The sequence below is a fragment of the Lycium barbarum genome, chromosome 12, assembly GCF_019175385.1.
Source record: "Lycium barbarum isolate Lr01 chromosome 12, ASM1917538v2, whole genome shotgun sequence".
NCBI classification, from domain to species: Eukaryota; Viridiplantae; Streptophyta; class Magnoliopsida; order Solanales; family Solanaceae; genus Lycium; species Lycium barbarum.
The window spans coordinates 75,952,373-75,971,408 of NC_083348.1; the positions used below are offsets into that span (position 1 = coordinate 75,952,373).

The 19,036-nt window shown below is 35.9% G+C and overlaps 3 protein-coding genes across 3 annotated transcripts; all 3 read left to right on the forward strand.

The window, feature by feature from the left end:
* Positions 1-1,860: 1,860 nt before the first annotated feature.
* Positions 1,861-4,589, forward strand: LOC132624460 (uncharacterized). Its single transcript, XM_060339238.1, has 2 exons — positions 1,861-2,358; positions 4,449-4,589. Exons 1-2 carry the CDS (start codon positions 1,861-1,863, stop codon positions 4,587-4,589), a joined length of 639 nt encoding a protein of 212 aa, XP_060195221.1.
* A 9-nt stretch (positions 4,590-4,598) lies between these two features.
* LOC132624461 (uncharacterized) lies at positions 4,599-13,592 on the forward strand. The gene is made up of 2 exons (XM_060339239.1): positions 4,599-5,220; positions 13,513-13,592. The coding sequence occupies exons 1-2, from the start codon at positions 4,599-4,601 to the stop codon at positions 13,590-13,592; spliced, it is 702 nt and encodes a 233-aa protein (XP_060195222.1).
* Positions 13,040-17,769, forward strand: LOC132621842 (probable RNA 3'-terminal phosphate cyclase-like protein). Its single transcript, XM_060336295.1, has 8 exons — positions 13,040-13,391; positions 14,601-14,639; positions 14,721-14,982; positions 15,092-15,241; positions 16,007-16,188; positions 16,274-16,449; positions 16,563-16,776; positions 17,172-17,769. The coding sequence occupies exons 3-8, from the start codon at positions 14,778-14,780 to the stop codon at positions 17,379-17,381; spliced, it is 1,137 nt and encodes a 378-aa protein (XP_060192278.1). The 5' UTR covers positions 13,040-13,391; positions 14,601-14,639; positions 14,721-14,777; the 3' UTR covers positions 17,382-17,769.
* Positions 17,770-19,036: the final 1,267 nt, after the last annotated feature.

Below are 19,036 nucleotides of genomic sequence, written 5' to 3' on the forward strand. Positions count from 1 at the left end.
CATAAAAACTGTTTCTCTTCTCCCGAATCTTCTCATCTCTCTTTGTCAAATATTAATTTTCTCTGCTGCTCTCTTCCGTCATTGTTTCTTATCTTTAATTTTACAAGTTATTTTATTTTATTTAAATGGTTTAACAAAATGCAAAAGAAAAGGGTATGCTTAGTATTGATTCACACTAATTAAAAATAATAATTATGGTATAGTAGCAATTATGCTTGTAAGCTTGAGTTGATGTACCTATATAAGGGTAATTTTTTCTATATAATATTTCTCTACGTAAACTGAAAAGATAAATAACTCAATCTGCAATCCAAAATTGATAAAATCGATCAAAAGTTTAATTACTCTATTAATTGGACCGTGTAAATTGCGATACGTCTACATTTACAGCACAGTGGCACCCGGAACCTCCAAATTCTGAATCCACCTCTGATTAAGAGTAATTAACTTGTACAATTTTCATGTATGTATCGCCATTTGAAGAGTTGCTTTTAGTAGTTTAGTAGTCTAATTTATTCATTTACCTAATTTCGTTTAGACTGTCCCTTTGCACTACTTTCATCTTCTTTCACAATTCCACTCACGACTCAAGATGGTTTTATGACTCTTTTCTTCTCTTCCTTTTATTTTTATTTTAAATTTAAATTTGTGTGATATCATTTTTCCTAATTTCAATTTATATTTGTGTGATATTATTTTTCCTAATTTAAATTTATGTTTGTACATGTGATATTATTTTTCCTATTTTTGTTCTATTTTACATAAGCATTGAGTCAAATACGATCCAAAGCATTTAACTCCGACCCTATGCAGAAACATCATAAACTCAAACACATGTTTCTACAATAAGTTTCAAGAGGTACTAATATTTGTGAGCAACCCATACTATTTTGCAAGAAGGAAAATCATTTTCGTAGTGTTTCGATGCAAATTCAATTCATGTAATTCAACAGAAATTATCGCTTCACACTGATATATTTATTAATTATTTTAAGAAAATATATAATATTGGATGTTTATCATTTCGAGGTAAGACATACAAGTCCTGATGAATTCTTATATTTAGTAGTACATTTTTCAATTTCTTTTAATCTATTTGTTTTTAATTTAATATACCACTGTAGGCCTCCCTAAAAGTACAAATGCGTAATTGGGCTTTTGAAAACGTTCAGACGCATTTTGGTAATCTCACTTCAAATTTAGAATGACGGTGTGGACTCTAGAGTTAATTGAATAACAAGACACTTATCCTTTTCACGAATTTACCCTTTAATCTTTAATTTTGATTTTATAACCTTAAACAACATTTTTTTTATAATACGTATGCTTTTTAAGAAAAGTTTTCCCATTAATGTATGCTACACACGCAATAAGCGTGTTCAGAGACTAGTAAATATAAATTACATACAATAATAGGATAACTTTGTTTTGAGATGTTTTTCTACTATCAATTTAATGCTTCAAACGAACTATTGCATGAACTTAATTAGTCAACTAATAATTAAATGATGTTGAAATATGGTTATCCATAAAGTAATCGATCTACTAATGCAATCTCGATATATATAAAATTAATTATTATTTTTCTTTGACATGGCCTTGTGAAACTTTGTTGTAACATAGAATTATAATTAAAAAGAAGTTATCCATAAGAATTCTATTTATGATCATATAATAATACATGATAGTTTTGAATGTATCCAAAGAAGAAAGCGGCAAAATCTCCAAGAATTTTGGTTTTCTCTCCTATAAATATACTAACTAATTATGGAATAGGAACTTCTACTTGGAATGCTAATAAGGTGAGAAAAAGAGCACACCAATATATATAAATAAATGAAAAGGAGGATTTGCAGAAAAATGAACCATGCATCATGGAAAATAATGCTTCTTATTATTTTCTTCCATGTCCAACACACATCAGCAGATCTTGTAGATGTTGTTTGTAAAACAACTCAAAATTATAAACTTTGTGCTGAATCTCTCAGATCAGATCCTCGTAGTTTGAATGCAGATGCAAAAGGCCTCGCACTTATCATGATTCAATTGGCTTTGTACAAGACCACTCGCAATATTGTTTATATCGAGCGACAAATGATTGAGCTGAATAAACTTGATGATTTAACTTCCCAGCAATGCCTTCAAGTTTGCTATAAAAAATACAACTTTATTGTAAATTATTTCATCCTAAATGCCATTAAAGATTTGTACTTGAACAGGTATCGCGATGCAACTTTTGCTATTGCACTGTCTGGTCGAAATATTTCAAGTTGTGCAGATACTTGTGTGAACTCTCCTTTCTTTAACTTGGCAAATAGGAGCAATGAATATGCATATTTTGTTCAAGTAGTTGCCGATGTAATAGACTTTTTGTATGATTAAATATTATTCTTTTTTTATCTCAGAGAAGGACAAGATATCTTAAAAAGAAAACACCCAAAAATTAAAAGCAAGAACAAAATTGAGAAAGCAAACATAATTTGCTATATATGACATAACGGCGGCAATTATTTTAATTTAACACTAGCATATGGTTGTATAAATTCAATAATTAGATAACCATTCTCTCTTTCTTCACAAAACAAATGTTATAAAGTCCTTTGTTGGTAAAAGAGTTATTTCCAATTAATTTATATTTAAAATTTTATATTAGCCGAAGAATATGAAATCAAAATTAAAATATTTTCTAACAAGAAAAAAAATTGTAGTTATAAGTTATAAGATATCACAATAATAAAATCAAATTGTTGTTATTTATTGAATTTAACCAACAACACTACTGTTGTTGGTAAAAAGATGTTGCAAATTTCATACTTTGTTGTTGTGCTTATAGTTAATTGCCTATATTCTTTAATTATTATTTTTCAAGTGTTAATTTAACAAGAAAGTAATTAATGGAATTGGTCTTATCACGTAATGAGATGATCTCTCTGTTTTGGATCATAGCACATGAACTTTTCTGATAAGGTAGTATTTATTTGGTATTAATTATTGGCATATTGCCATTTGTAGTCCAATAATTTTGTTTGCGTTATTTAAGGCGGGGATAAATATGAAAAAAGGTCAACATTAAACATTTTATCATTATAATTTGTAGTCTAGTAATTTGTTTGTGTTATTTAAGGTGGGGATAAGTGTGAAGTAAAGTGCTACTTTAAAGTTTAAACGTTTATCAATATAATCATTATAATGGTCAATTTTTTCTTTTTATGTTCTTTTAAAACTTCGTTTGCATCCTTGTTATATGCCTCCTTATATCTAAAATTTCATCTGTAACTTTTTTTGTCTTTTAATTATTCTATTATGGTTGAGTTTAAAGTCCACAAAAATGCATTAAGTGAGGGACTTTAAAGATGAATTATGAATTGGGAAATGGAGGGAAACAAAAGTGAAGGGAAATGAAAGTTTGAAAAATAACCTTTCAAATGAGTACTTCTCCCACATTGGTGGTTGAAAGTGTTATGTGTGTGCTTATATTAAGCAACACATTCTCTAGCTCATAAAGGGTTGAAAAGATGATCACCCCTCGCGTCGTCGTTGTCGCTCGGCTTCGACTTCGGCTTCGGTCAAATGATTGATTGATAATCTTTTTGAACCAAATTTGTTTTATTTCCATTTTCGTTACTTAATATTTCCAATCTTGATATTAATTAATTCACGCGAAATTTAACTTAATTAATTAAATTCACGGAATTATTTTTCCCAACGGAATTAATTATTTCCGAACAGACATAACGATGACCAACAATCATCTTCTTCACCGAACAGGCACTTTCACACCTGTTCAGCAAAATAGCAGGCTATAAATTTTTAGAGGCTTCGCCTCATTTTTCAATTACTGAAACGAAAAATTCTGAAATTTTTGCTTTCTGACAAATAGTCCCCCCCCCCCCCCCCCCTCCCTCTCATACTGCGTTGTTTCAAAACAAGAAATTAGTAAATGTCGTGTGATTGCTACCATTCGTTGAGTTTGCTGAAATTCTGCAATTTCCATTGCCGGTATTGCATAATAGAATTTCGTTCTATCCTGGGAAGAATTAATCCAAACCTTTGGCAACTGTGAGGTGATTAAATTCTTTAAGGAAACACAGTTTTCTGTGGGCTCAAAATAAACATATTGTTCTTTACTTTTTGCAAACAGATCATAATTTGATTAACAAGAATCACAAACTTAAAGAATTTAATGATAATTATACTTCTGTTTCATCTAACATTCTGTTCTGGTTGGAGACTAAAATCCTCGGAGTTTCTACTCCAGTAATCTACACGATTTGAAGATATAAAAACTTCATCGAGATTATTACTTTGTGTGTTCGATTAGAAGAATATAAAAACTTCATCGAGATTATTACTTTGTGTGTTCGATTAGAAGAATATAAAAACTTCATCAACATTATTACTTTGTGCGTTCTATTTATTGACTTTGGTTTTGTTTTGTTGTCTAACAGAAAGTGGTTGATACCACTGCCGAGAACGCTACTGGTTCTGGTGCAACGACTGTCGCCTCTTCCAATCGCACCATAATTATCCCTGCAATGGCTGCGACAAAAAAGCCCGAAAAGTTTTCTGGCATCGACTTTAAACGCTAGCAACATAAAATGTTCTTCTACTTAACAACCCTTAGTTTGCAAAAAATTATTACTGAGGAAGTTCCTGTTCTACCAGAAGAGACTCCGGACAACGAGCGTTTCATCGTGACAGAGGCATGGAATCATTCTGATTTTCTATGTAAAAACTATATTCTCAATGGGCTGGATGATGGTCTATATAATGTCTATAGCGGCTGTAAGATGTCTAAGGAATTATGGAATGCTTTGGACAGGAAATATAAGACCGAGGATGCTGGGTTGAAGAAGTTTGTTGCTGCGAAGTTCTTGGAATTTAAAATGGTAGATAATAAATCTATCATGTCGCAAGTCCAGGAACTTCAAGTGATTACACATGATCTGCTTGTGGAAGGAATGGTAGTCAATGGAGCTTTCCAAGTTGCGGCCTTTATTGAAAAATTGCCTCCTTTATGGAAGGATTTCAAAAACTACTTAAAGCACAAACGTAAGGAAATGACATTAGAAGATCTAATTGTCCAGCTTAGAATTGAGGAAGACAATAGATCTGCTGAGAAGAAGGCCAATGGCAAACAAGCAATAATGGGGGCAAACATCGTTGAAATTGCCCCTACAAATTCAAAGAAAAGGAAGCGGGGCTTCTGGAGGGAAGAAGGTTCCAAGCAAGAAGTGTCACGACCCAGCCCCGTGGGCCGCGACTGGTGCCCTACTTGGACACCCAGACAGACAAACATACCAAATCGTAACACACTTATCCAAATCGAATACATACAGATAGCATATACGGCCACAAATACTATATGCCGTCTCAAACTATGTCAAACTGTTTCAAACACATTTCAACGCAACCGTGTGCGGACATATATATATATAACGAAAAGCCGGCAAGGCTGTCAAATATGTCAAAAGCCGACAAGGCTATCAATTGGCACAACGACCCAAAACATATACAAACCGCACGCCAACAAGGCTGCCATAACGAAAGAGATCATATAAACACAACTGTACGGAAGTAGGCACACACACCCACAAATACGTCTACAGACCTCTAAACAGACAAACCGAATCATATGGCGGGACAGGGCCCCGCCGTTCCCCTGAACAAATACATATATACATAGCGAACGAATATATACCAAAATGTGTGCTCTGAAATGAGAAGAGCACTCCAAACAGCAGAAGAGGGTGTCCTAAATGGGTAGATCACCAAACTGTGCGTCTGTACCTGCGGGCATGAAACGCAGCCCCCCGAAGAAAGGGGGTCAGTACGAAATATGTACTGAGTATGCAAAGCAGAATGTACAGAAAGCAAATCTGAGACATAAACGAAATGGAAGTACCAAACATAAGTGCAAATCCAACATATCAAAATTTGCTTACTTTAAAAAATATGTAAGTAATGCATAGGGTACAGAAGAATATGGTCGCCCACCCGTCGATGGCGCCATAACACAGCATAACACCAGAAAGTTTCAAATCTCCGTATCCCCGTCACATATCACACCACAACATAACACCAAATATATGTGGAACCCGACCCTCATTAGCGAGTAGCTCGGAGAACCATAACACAGCATAACTCCGGAGTATATCAAAGCGCGCACGATAACAGAACCGGCCCGGGAACCGGCGAAAGATATAACAAAACGCACGAGCAGAGTCATGAGTAAACATATGCATAAAATCATTATCATAGACTCAAATATAAGTAAATGACCAAACTTGAAATTCGAAATGATAATCATACCAAATTCTTTCAAAAGTCGTCCGAATTACATAAAAGAAAGTCGCGGGACCCACGGACGGTTATTGACCCGAGTCGGGCCCGCCTATGGAAAACATACTCATTATACATCATGCCAACTCCTATAAAAATATTGGAGCAATCCGAGCCTTTATGCAAAAGATATGGCATTTCGTAGTTACGAAATTCTTTAAAACGACTATTTTTGTACAAAGTTTGGAAATCAATTCTTTCAAAAACATAAAGGTTCATATTTCATCACATCATACATAAGAATGCCAAGAAATAGATATAAGGATCATAGAGTGCTCGGATTTCGAATCTCAGAATTTTCCTCAAGGCTCATAACCTAGCCTATTGAAAACTAAGGCATGCCAAAAGAAAGAAGGGTTGCGCTTTACATACCTGTCAGCGACTATTCGTGAATTCTTTTCGCCTCGTCGCCCTTTTAGCCTATTTATATAAAAGAGTAACATTATCGTTAGTAACTATACTTTCTAGTTCGTAAATCCGTAGGCCGTCACTTATAGAACTTATTCCTTAACTTATACTTTCTCGTTAAGGGTTTTTTTCATTATTAAAGATTTAACGAAAATCGAGCAGCATTTCCTCTATATGTTCGCCTAACCCGAATTTCCAATTATTCTCCTGTTAACACAAAAATACCAACAACAGAGATATACGTAATAAATTCTCACAATTCAGCCCATAGCAATTCTAACAACCCAACAATCTCTCTTAACCCATTTCAACCCACAATTTCCTATAACATCGATTTCATGCATTTTCTAAATTCCAATTTCGTCCAATCCAATTCTAATAATTCTATTCCAACACTATTAACACAATTACACCATAAAATAAGAAAATCTTACCAAATTTTTCTCGGGAGAATTTCTACACTCAATTGCTCCAATTTTACAATTTCTTCTTCCCCAACTTAATATCCAATGTTGCTATCATCTCCTTGAACTTGTATTGCACTTGAAACTTGATCAAAATATTCAACAATGCAAATTTTTCTTCAACACCATGGCTGCCTCCCTCAAACGTTTGGGGCATCTTATGATTCAATTTTTTTTTTTTTTTTAAAAAACAATTTTTCAAAGCTAAGGCTGGCCGTGTATGGCTGCTCATCATTTTTTTTCTTCAACATAATTCTTTTGTGAAGATGAATTTCAAAGCCATGGTCGTATGGCTGCCCACATTCTTCAATAAAATTCTTTTGGTCTTGGTTTATTCTTATTTACTTGCTATATGAATTGTCCAAGTGACTTTGTGTTGGAATTCACGTATGCATCACCCCTAGGCAGCATATTTGTACTCTTTGAAGAGCAATTTAGTCTCTTTTGATGCCACCTATTAAGTATGTGGTCCCTCCCATTAAATGGCTGCCACCTCATGATTCCATGTAAGTTTTTTTTTGTAAGTGGCAATTATCCATCTTATTCAATTAATACCACAATTAATTTCTTGATCTCAATTCAATTTAATAACAATTATTTTAATATACTTCATATACTCATTGCCATGATTATGTGACATAGCACCAGTCCATAGTCCCTTTTGGTACACATAAAATATTATTTTTAATCATCGTCGTCACACTCTTCCATCTTAAATCATTTCGAGACTTCATCCTCGTATACACCGAGTTCTTTATTTTCATGCTTGAATATGACCAAATCCTTTGGCTCGGGTAAATTTGCTAATATTGGATGGTTCAATTTCCTAGTCCAAAAATACGGGCTATTATAGCTTTGACCGTATTTCATCAAATAAATTTCGAACCTCGACAAAACTTACTTTCTTAGATTTGTTTAACTTCAAATATTTATAACACATCTGTACCATTACAAGCTTGGGAGGATAACCTCATTTTCGTTACTAATATCATTTAACTCGCACGCTTTCCAACGCATGAAAATACGAGATGTAACATCCTTCCCCCCTTTAGAACATTCGTCCTCGAATGTTAAACTAGTCCTGCGCTCCCAATACTTCTTTAAATGTTCTTTTATTGGATTATGCTCTTTCACCCTTGTTGTATATCAAATGCTAACTTCTAACTTACTCGAAATCCTATCGAATTTGTCTTAATAGTGGTCTTGTCTTATCATCGTTTCGTCGCACTACATCTTTAAGTCCATAACTATATGTTTCCCTTTTATTCTATACTCATACTCAATTAATTACGTCTGTCTTGGGTGCTTCCTTTAGTATTCCTTTCATTTCTCCAGTCTACGTTCATCTTTTATTTTGTGCACGAGGAATCTCATGCTATTCCCGTATCTTTCAGAAAACATAACTTCTACATAAGCCCTTTCTCATTTTCAAATCATATTCTATTTATCTCTTTTTATTCTTATCACACCAGTCATTTCTGGTATTTGTTCTGTCTTGTTGCTCATCTTCCGTTGGTTCGGTCTTTCACAATTCCATCTCCAATTAGTTGATTAAAACTAATAAAAATGTCACCATGAAGCATTCTCCAACTACCACCAGAAGAAAAACCAGAATCCGACAAGCACCACAGGACTTCTAGTGCTTGATTCACATAGTTTACCTCCATATTTATTCATATATATATATATATATATATTTTTTTTTTTTGAGTCGTAAGCGAATCATTCAATTCCCAACTGCCTGTTATACATTTAGTATTCTTCAAATGAATCGAAACTTAATCGTTGGACATTTTTGCCTTTCACATAAGCTTTTCTGAAGCAACATGTGGTTGGAACATATTCTGATTCATTTAGATAAATTAGGAATTTGCTACTCATATATGCTTTCTCGGAATAAAATTTCCCAATCAAGGATAATGCTTCTTACGAATGCCATGGAGGGTACCTCTTAACTTTAATCCAACATAACAGATTCACCCTATCGGTATCGACTTTCAAAACATGTTAAGAACTTATATCTCATTTTCTCTCTTTATATTTCTGGCAAATTTGGGCAGAGGTTCCTCTGTATTTCTTACTATCCCAAAACCTGTACACAGGAAATACCAACCATGCCTCACAGGGCCAACACATATACGTATTTATATATCATATCGTAGCCACACAGGGCTAACAATTGCAAACAAAAGTACACAGATGTCGAGACTTACCTCACGTGCCCAACTCAAACGACACCGGTGACATCTTCCTATTTATTTTTCTTTTCAATCTTCAACTTTATATTTCCGTCATACTTCAAATAGCTTCCCCGACATACATCTTTCATACCATTTCTTACCTGTGTACGGTATAGCTTCCAATATCATCGGTCACTTTCTTACGTCGATACCGTCCTCAGCTGAAATTAAAGGTTAGCAGAAAAAGATTCATTTCCTACGGCTGGCTATATCGCACGATCTAAGATTCAAAGAAAGGTAACACCCTAAATGCCCTGTAGCCTCCTGTTTATAGATGTGGTGCACAACACACCGATAAACAAGACTCTACTAGACACGGTCTGTAGACATTCCGAGGACGAACCGCTCTGATACCACTTCTGTCACGACCCAGCCCCGTGGGCCGCGACTGGTGCCCTACTTGGACACCCAGACAGACAAACATACCAAATCGTAACACACTTATCCAAATCGAATACATACAGATAGCATATACGGCCACAAATACTATATGCCGTCTCAAACTATGTCAAACTGTTTCAAACACATTTCAACGCAACCGTGTGCGGACATATATATATATAACGAAAAGCCGGCAAGGCTGTCAAATATGTCAAAAGCCGACAAGGCTATCAATTGGCACAACGACCCAAAACATATACAAACCGCACACCAACAAGGCTGCCATAACGAAAGAGATCATATAAACACAACTGTACGGAAGTAGGCACACACACCCACAAATACGTCTACAGACCTCTAAACAGACAAACCGAATCATATGGCGGGACAGGGCCCCGCCGTTCCCCTGAACAAATACATATATACATAGCGAACGAATATATACCAAAATGTGTGCTCTGAAATGAGAAGAGCACTCCAAACAGCAGAAGAGGGTGTCCTAAATGGGTAGATCACCAAACTGTGCGTCTGTACCTGCGGGCATGAAACGCAGCCCCCCGAAGAAAGGGGGTCAGTACGAAATATGTACTGAGTATGCAAAGCAGAATGTACAGAAAGCAAATCTGAGACATAAACGAAATGGAAGTACCAAACATAAGTGCAAATCCAACATATCAAAATTTGCTTACTTTAAAAAATATGTAAGTAATGCATAGGGTACAGAAGAATATGGTCGCCCACCCGTCGATGGCGCCATAACACAGCATAACACCAGAAAGTTTCAAATCTCCGTATCCCCGTCACATATCACACCACAACATAACACCAAATATATGTGGAACCCGACCCTCATTAGCGAGTAGCTCGGAGAACCATAACACAGCATAACTCCGGAGTATATCAAAGCGCGCACGATAACAGAACCGGCCCGGGAACCGGCGAAAGATATAACAAAACGCACGAGCAGAGTCATGAGTAAACATATGCATAAAATCATTATCATAGACTCAAATATAAGTAAATGACCAAACTTGAAATTCGAAATGATAATCATACCAAATTCTTTCAAAAGTCGTCCGAATTACATAAAAGAAAGTCGCGGGACCCACGGACGGTTATTGACCCGAGTCGGGCCCGCCTATGGAAAACATACTCATTATACATCATGCCAACTCCTATAAAAATATTGGAGCAATCCGAGCCTTTATGCAAAAGATATGGCATTTCGTAGTTACGAAATTCTTTAAAACGACTATTTTTGTACAAAGTTTGGAAATCAATTCTTTCAAAAACATAAAGGTTCATATTTCATCACATCATACATAAGAATGCCAAGAAATAGATATAAGGATCATAGAGTGCTCGGATTTCGAATCTCAGAATTTTCCTCAAGGCTCATAACCTAGCCTATTGAAAACTAAGGCATGCCAAAAGAAAGAAGGGTTGCGCTTTACATACCTGTCAGCGACTATTCGTGAATTCTTTTCGCCTCGTCGCCCTTTTAGCCTATTTATATAAAAGAGTAACATTATCGTTAGTAACTATACTTTCTAGTTCGTAAATCCGTAGGCCGTCACTTATAGAACTTATTCCTTAACTTATACTTTCTCGTTAAGGGTTTTTTTCATTATTAAAGATTTAACGAAAATCGAGCAGCATTTCCTCTATATGTTCGCCTAACCCGAATTTCCAATTATTCTCCTGTTAACACAAAAATACCAACAACAGAGATATACGTAATAAATTCTCACAATTCAGCCCATAGCAATTCTAACAACCCAACAATCTCTCTTAACCCATTTCAACCCACAATTTCCTATAACATCGATTTCATGCATTTTCTAAATTCCAATTTCGTCCAATCCAATTCTAATAATTCTATTCCAACACTATTAACACAATTACACCATAAAATAAGAAAATCTTACCAAATTTTTCTCGGGAGAATTTCTACACTCAATTGCTCCAATTTTACAATTTCTTCTTCCCCAACTTAATGTCCAATGTTGCTATCATCTCCTTGAACTTGTATTGCACTTGAAACTTGATCAAAATATTCAACAATGCAAATTTTTCTTCAACACCATGGCTGCCTCCCTCAAACGTTTGGGGCATCTTATGATTCAATTTTTTTTTTTTTTTTTTAAAAACAATTTTTCAAAGCTAAGGCTGGCCGTGTATGGCTGCTCATCATTTTTTTTCTTCAACATAATTCTTTTGTGAAGATGAATTTCAAAGCCATGGTCGTATGGCTGCCCACATTCTTCAATAAAATTCTTTTGGTCTTGGTTTATTCTTATTTACTTGCTATATGAATTGTCCAAGTGACTTTGTGTTGGAATTCACGTATGCATCACCCCTAGGCAGCATATTTGTACTCTTTGAAGAGCAATTTAGTCTCTTTTGATGCCACCTATTAAGTATGTGGTCCCTCCCATTAAATGGCTGCCACCTCATGATTCCATGTAAGTTTTTTTTTGTAAGTGGCAATTATCCATCTTATTCAATTAATACCACAATTAATTTCTTGATCTCAATTCAATTTAATAACAATTATTTTAATATACTTCATATACTCATTGCCATGATTATGTGACATAGCACCAGTCCATAGTCCCTTTTGGTACACATAAAATATTATTTTTAATCATCGTCGTCACACTCTTCCATCTTAAATCATTTCGAGACTTCATCCTCGTATACACTGAGTTCTTTATTTTCATGCTTGAATATGACCAAATCCTTTGGCTCGGGTAAATTTGCTAATATTGGATGGTTCAATTTCCTAGTCCAAAAATACGGGCTATTATAGCTTTGACCGTATTTCATCAAATAAATTTCGAACCTCGACAAAACTTACTTTCTTAGATTTGTTTAACTTCAAATATTTATAACATTTTTATCGCACGACTATTATGACGTCATATAATTTTATTTTTATCCGAACACTAATAAATACATATTCTTTCATCAGCTAAATTTTTAGCCCAAATCTGAGTTCAATGAACCCAGATGTTTTCGGACCAGTCCATTGGCACCCAAATAATAAGCAATCCAAAATATTGATTCAGTCCATATTTAAGTCCTAAAACCATTTGGGCTAAAAGCCCAATTCGTTAATAACCAGCCCATACTCTAAATTCAACCGACCCAGTCCACTACACCCGACCCGGGTCATTTAACAAAACGAACTAGGTTTTCATCGCTAACAGATCCGCCTCCCTCCCCTTTTTCTCTCTCTTCCCGCTCCTCTCTCCCTTTCTTCTTAGCGTTGAAAATGGCAAATCCCCAGAAAAACCCTAGCTGCGTTTGCTTATGAACTGGTTTGGGGGAGAAGTTTTTGAGTAGCCGAAAAAACAGTTCTTGAGTGCTCAAAAAAAAATTATTAAAGAGCAGCTCAAAATAGAGACAAAAGTGCAAATGACCCATTTTACGTTTATATCCCTTATTATATAACTTTCTTTATATGTAATTCGACATTACCCTAGCAAACCTATTCTTTTCTCCTCTTCCTTTTCTCCATCTCTCCACAAGCGTATTTTCTCAGTGGCTAACAGTAAGCTTTAATCTCCTTATTTTTTTTTCCTATGCGATATTAGTTACCTTCTATTTTTTTTTTTTTTGCTTCTTTACTTTTTATTTGCTTTTGTTTCTGCTTAAAATTTTCAAAAAACGAGTGTTGGGTGGTAATTCAGTTGTTCAGGCTGTTGTTGTTGATAGTTGGAGTTTTTCTGATTCCTTTTCTTTAAATCGTTAATTTGGGTATTTTTTGCAAGTTGTTTTTATTCTAGTATCATGAGTTAATTGTTAACATGAGGAAAAACGAAAAACTATGAAAAAAATAAAAATCAATGTCAGCTACTTTCTACTTTAATTGCGCATTGATAAAGAAGATCGGAAATTATCGCTCTATGTCTACTGGGAGAAGATATTTACGCCATGTAGCCCATTTTTTGAGTTTGTTACCCGGTTTAGCCCATATTTGTGTATGAACACCTTTTATACACTATTATACAAGGTTGATACATTATGTATAATGCTTTGCCCCCGGGTATGATGTTGTATATTGGGCTACGTGGTGTAATATTTTATGTTGGGCTGTATATTTTTGAAAATTCCCTGAAAGAGAGGAATTTGAATGATGTAACAAATTAGAATATAGGGATCACTGTGCACAAATGCAACTCTTAGTTGATTGCATATGTGAAGCACCCCAAAGGAAGCAAGTGAAAAGAAAATATCAACGAAAATCGTTCTCCTCTTGCCTTAGAAAGCAAATGCTACAATATAAAATTTGTTGCAATGAGATATAAGAAGCTTTGTAGAACCTTTAGTGTGAAATTTCTCTTTGCATAACGTTTCTATATGCTGTTGATAGTAACTTATTTGTAAAAATTATCTTATGTGATTAATTTAAATTGAAAGTGATTTGTAATGTAAAATATTTTGTATTTGCATTAATTTGGAATAAAAAAATCTTGTAGTAATCAGCTCTTTGATAGTATTAACAGATTTAAGGACATTTCATTCCTTTTAACAGAAGAAAGTTCTTAGTAGCAGCAATTGTTTACCTAGCCCATCAACTTTTTTTTTTAGCTTCAACACTTCTGTCCAAACGCGTAACAATCTCTTAAAAGCTACTTAAATTCAGCTGATCCAAACGGGTTCTAAAAATTGAACGCATTCAGTGGAAACCGCTTTTAGCCCTGAAACTTTTGCCACTGCTCCCGCGGCTAACTTGCTCTCTTTCCATCTCTTCCTGCAGCTAACTTCCCAGTTTTTTGTTCATCTGACAGAATCAAAGGTATGTTTCTTCTATCTCCTCTCTCTTTCTCTCGACTCATTTTCCTTTTAATGATTACTGAGTAGACAACAACCTTTTCAGAGGATATATTATACTTTTATATACGTGAAGAGACAGAGGTGAAAGGCAAGAAAGAAGATGGGGAAAGCGGCACACATGAAGCTGAAGGGAAGCCAGAACTTGAGACTACGTCTTTTACTGGCGACCCTTTCATCCAAATCTATTATTATTGAGGATATACGTGCTGATTCTACTTGGCCTGGCCTTCGTCCACATGAGGTCTCTTTCCTCCGCCTCCTCGAAAAAGTCTCTGATGATTGTGTTGTTGAAATCAATGAAACTGGTAAATTTCAGCTCACTGTCCCGTGATTGCTTATAGTATTTGCTGAGATGGTTTTTTTTCATTGTGGATAATGGAGTTAAGAGTTTCGCTATTGTGCTATTTTTGGCAGGCACAAAACTGAAGTACAAACCAGGAATTATTATGGGAGGAAGGCATTTAGTTCATGATTGTGGTGTCAGTCGCTCCATTAGCTACTTCTTGGAGCCTTTGATTGTGCTTGGTTTGTTTGGAAAGAAACCACTCACCATTAGGCTTAAAGGCATGCCTTTACTCTCTTTTTTGTTATCTGATTTAACTTCTTTGATTTTTTTAGGTGGTTTGATGTTTATTTTGCCCTTTAGATACTTTCGACTTATTCCATTAGGCAATAACTTGATACTAATGCTAGTTGAATCATGAATGTGCTGGTTACGTCTAGTACATGCATGGTGTACACAGGCCATTCTTGTTCAGTTGGAATGTACCCATGCAAGGAAGAATTGGAGTGGGGTGTTATATTCGCCTCTATCGAGGTCCCCTACTTTTATATCATGGAATTCATCAGGATTTAGTCTAATTTCAGAATTGTAGCAAGCAGATTACCACGTGAGTCTTGATTGAGAAGTGATAGTTCAATTGTTTTTTGAGATGTATAATATAAGCACTAGAAAGATCAGTTAGTTAGCTGTAGGTTGTTCATTCTTATCCATCAGTTCTAGAGTTTGATTTGTATCTATATTTTTCTGAACCTATCTAACTTTATCTAGAAGATTAGATGATTAGATATGGTGTTAGCCTAGTCCTGGATTCTCTCTAGTTAGTTAGTAGCTCAAGAAGCTCACTGGAGTTCTAATATCACTCCTCTAAAAAGTTGTGAAGTGCAAAGATAAATCCCAAAAAGCACTGAAACTGGCTCCCCCTTTGAATTGTACAGCTGATGGACGTTAAAACCATTGATTTCCTTTTAACCAAATTTGAGTCGGAAAATGCTGCAATTATTATATGAATTTGGTCATTATCATAAAGCTTGAAACCACTTTTTCAGGGATCACAAACGATCCAAAGGACCCATCTATTGATACTTTCCGATCAACTACTCTGCCTATACTGAAGCAGTTCGGAGTCCCTGCAGAAGGACTGGAACTGAAAATTGAGAGTCGGGGAGTTGCTCCTAAAGGTGGCGGAGAAGTAGTTCTTTCAGTCCCTATGGTCCCAACTAGTTTAAAGGTGAAAATTTGTTGCATTGACTTCATTGTTTTGTATTCCGAGGGCAGCTGAGAGACCAATTGTTTTGGTAACTGCTGTTATACAGGCTACTAAATGGGTTGACGAAGGTCTGGTGAAGAGAATCAGAGGTGTTTCCTTTTCAACTAGGGTCTCTGTTCAGTTTGAGAATACCATGATACACGCAGCTCGTGGGATCTTAAATCCTTTGCTTGCAGATGTTCACATCTTTACAGATCACAAAGCTGGAGCACAAGCCGGAATGTATGATCATCTTGTGGATATCTCACACTTGCTGTCCTTTCATGTAGTAAAAATCCAGGTCATGTTTTAACTTAGACTTGCTATTTATATCTGAACATCAACTTTGATTTCAGGTCACCTGGCTATGGAATTTCTCTATTTGCAGAGACTACATCTGGTTGTGTTATATCTTCTGATACTGCAGTTTCATATGCAAGAGGAGAAGATGATGCTGACCTAGAGGATGATAGGAAAGATCTGATACCGGCTGAGGAAGTTGGCGAGGAAATTGCTTCTGCCCTACTTGGGGAAATTAAACAGGGGGGAGTAGTTGATTCAACACATCAGGTGTGTGTAACTTCTAACAACGTTAATCCTCTTTATGAATTCTAGCTGATCATATCAGGCTTCTTCAACTTTCTGCATGACAGTCTGGCTGTCTTTACTTTTGCATCTCCTCATGAACCTCAGCTGAGTCCTATTATACATTTATCAGCATTCCCAACTTGACCTTTTCCTATTTTAACTGTTTGTGAGGGTGCTTCCACAAGTGACATTTTGATGTGCTTATGAGTACTTTCACAATTGAATCTTGGAACGAGCTTCTCCAGTTCCCATTCTTAAACATTGCCTAGCACCATTTAGGGCTGAAAATATCTACTTTTAAGATGGTCTGCTGCTCTCTCCGGTGCCATGACTTTTCTGTTTTAATGCTCACCAATCTCTGTTTTGTCTATTAACAGGGACTGCTGTTTCTTCTATGTGCCTTGGGTCCGAAAGATGTTTCAGAAGTTCGCGTTGGGAAGCTGTCGCCCTACGGAATAGAAGCATTAAGGCATATCAGAGACTTTTTGGGTGTTAAATTTGTCATGAAACCTGATGCCTCCACAGGGACTGTCAATCTCATGTGTCTTGGCTCTGGATTTCAGAATTTATCCAGAAAAGTATCATGATAAAGAAATGGCATTGTGGTGATTTAGAGTGACAGGCTGGATCCACACGTTGGGGTTGGTTTGTCATTCATCAATGGGTTGGTTTGGATTGAAATCTAGCACACTTTATCCCGGGCCGGAGGTTTTGATGTGGTTGCTAGTTTTAACGATAGCGTTCTATGGGAAGCAAAATGTTGAAATCACATACGCCATCTCCCTGTCGGGTTGAAATTTTGGTGTCAAAGAGTTCAAATTCACCTATATTTGAAAATTCCTCTACTGCTTTTGTTTCTAATTGTCTTTTGAGAAAAATCATTTGATCCTGAGTTATTTTTTCCCAACTTGTTCGTGAGTTTCCAACTAGAAGACATAAAGTAAGAATAGAATTCAATCATTTCCGTTAGCAACACACGGTACGACCAATCTATATGTATTTTGGTTACTGCTCAGTCCGAACTCAATCGCCCAAAAGAGATGGGATTGTGGTGGCCGGACATTTTTTTGCGCGGATTGCCCTTCTTTTGGGGGTGGTCTTTAAATTTTGCCCCTCATATTTGTGGTCTTTAAATTATGCTCCTCATATAGCTGGTCTTTAATTTTTGCCTTTCGCATTGCAACACTGAGCGTTCATGCGGAAATCATGAGGTTCTGAGTTCGAACCCCCGCTCAAGCATAAATTAAAAAAAAAATTGCAAGGCAAGGTTTGGGTCGCATGTATGTTGGACCCGACATAAACTTGTGAAGGAATTACCAAAGTTATACCGGACCCGACATACTCATGTCTTATGGGCAGACTTGACATAAGTATGCCGGGTACGACATAACTTTGGGAATTCCTTCATAAGAGTTTGCCGGGTCCGGCATAACTTTGAGATCTCATGTCAACTTTTTACAGATTTTTAGTGACATCAAAATGCTCTATTAAAATTCAAGTGGTTTTTGTGTCAGTGGCCTAAAGACTTTCTTTGCTACATTTCCTTGGATATATTATAACTGTTCTTGTTAATATATTATGGGGTAGTGTTAGAAAAAAGTAATTATCGTGATTTTGTTCCATTATATCTAAGCCTAGTTTTTCGTGGGTATTAACACTATGATAATTGTTGACAATATTTGCATGATGATGAATGGAAGAGGCCACGCACAAAGTTTTTACCATGAAGCCTTTTAGTTCTGTAATAATATTGAAAGGAGCACAATGAAATTCTTCCTAGGTACCCTCATCCGGTGGGGGCATACTTTTAATGGGTAAATTTTTATGCTGAACCAGGCATAAACCTGTGAAGGAATTACCAAAGTTATGCCGGACCCGGTATACTTATGCCAAGTCTGCCCATAAGGCATAAGTATGCCGGGACCGGCATAAGTTTGGTAATTCCTTAACAAGTTTATGCCGTTGGGGGTATACTTTTAATGGACAAACTTTTATGCCGGATCCGGTATAAACTTGTGAAGGAATTATCAAAGTTATGCCGGACCCGACATACTTATGCCAAGTCTGCCCGTAAGGCATAAGTATGTCGGGTCCAGCATAACTTTGGTAATTCCTTCACAAGTGTATGCCGGTGGGGGCATAGTGAATTTAAACTCTGCCTTGCGTTTTTTTTTTTTTAAATTTTGACTGTGCCGTTCGAACCTAGAACCCATAGGGTTTAGCCGAAGGACAAAACTTAAAG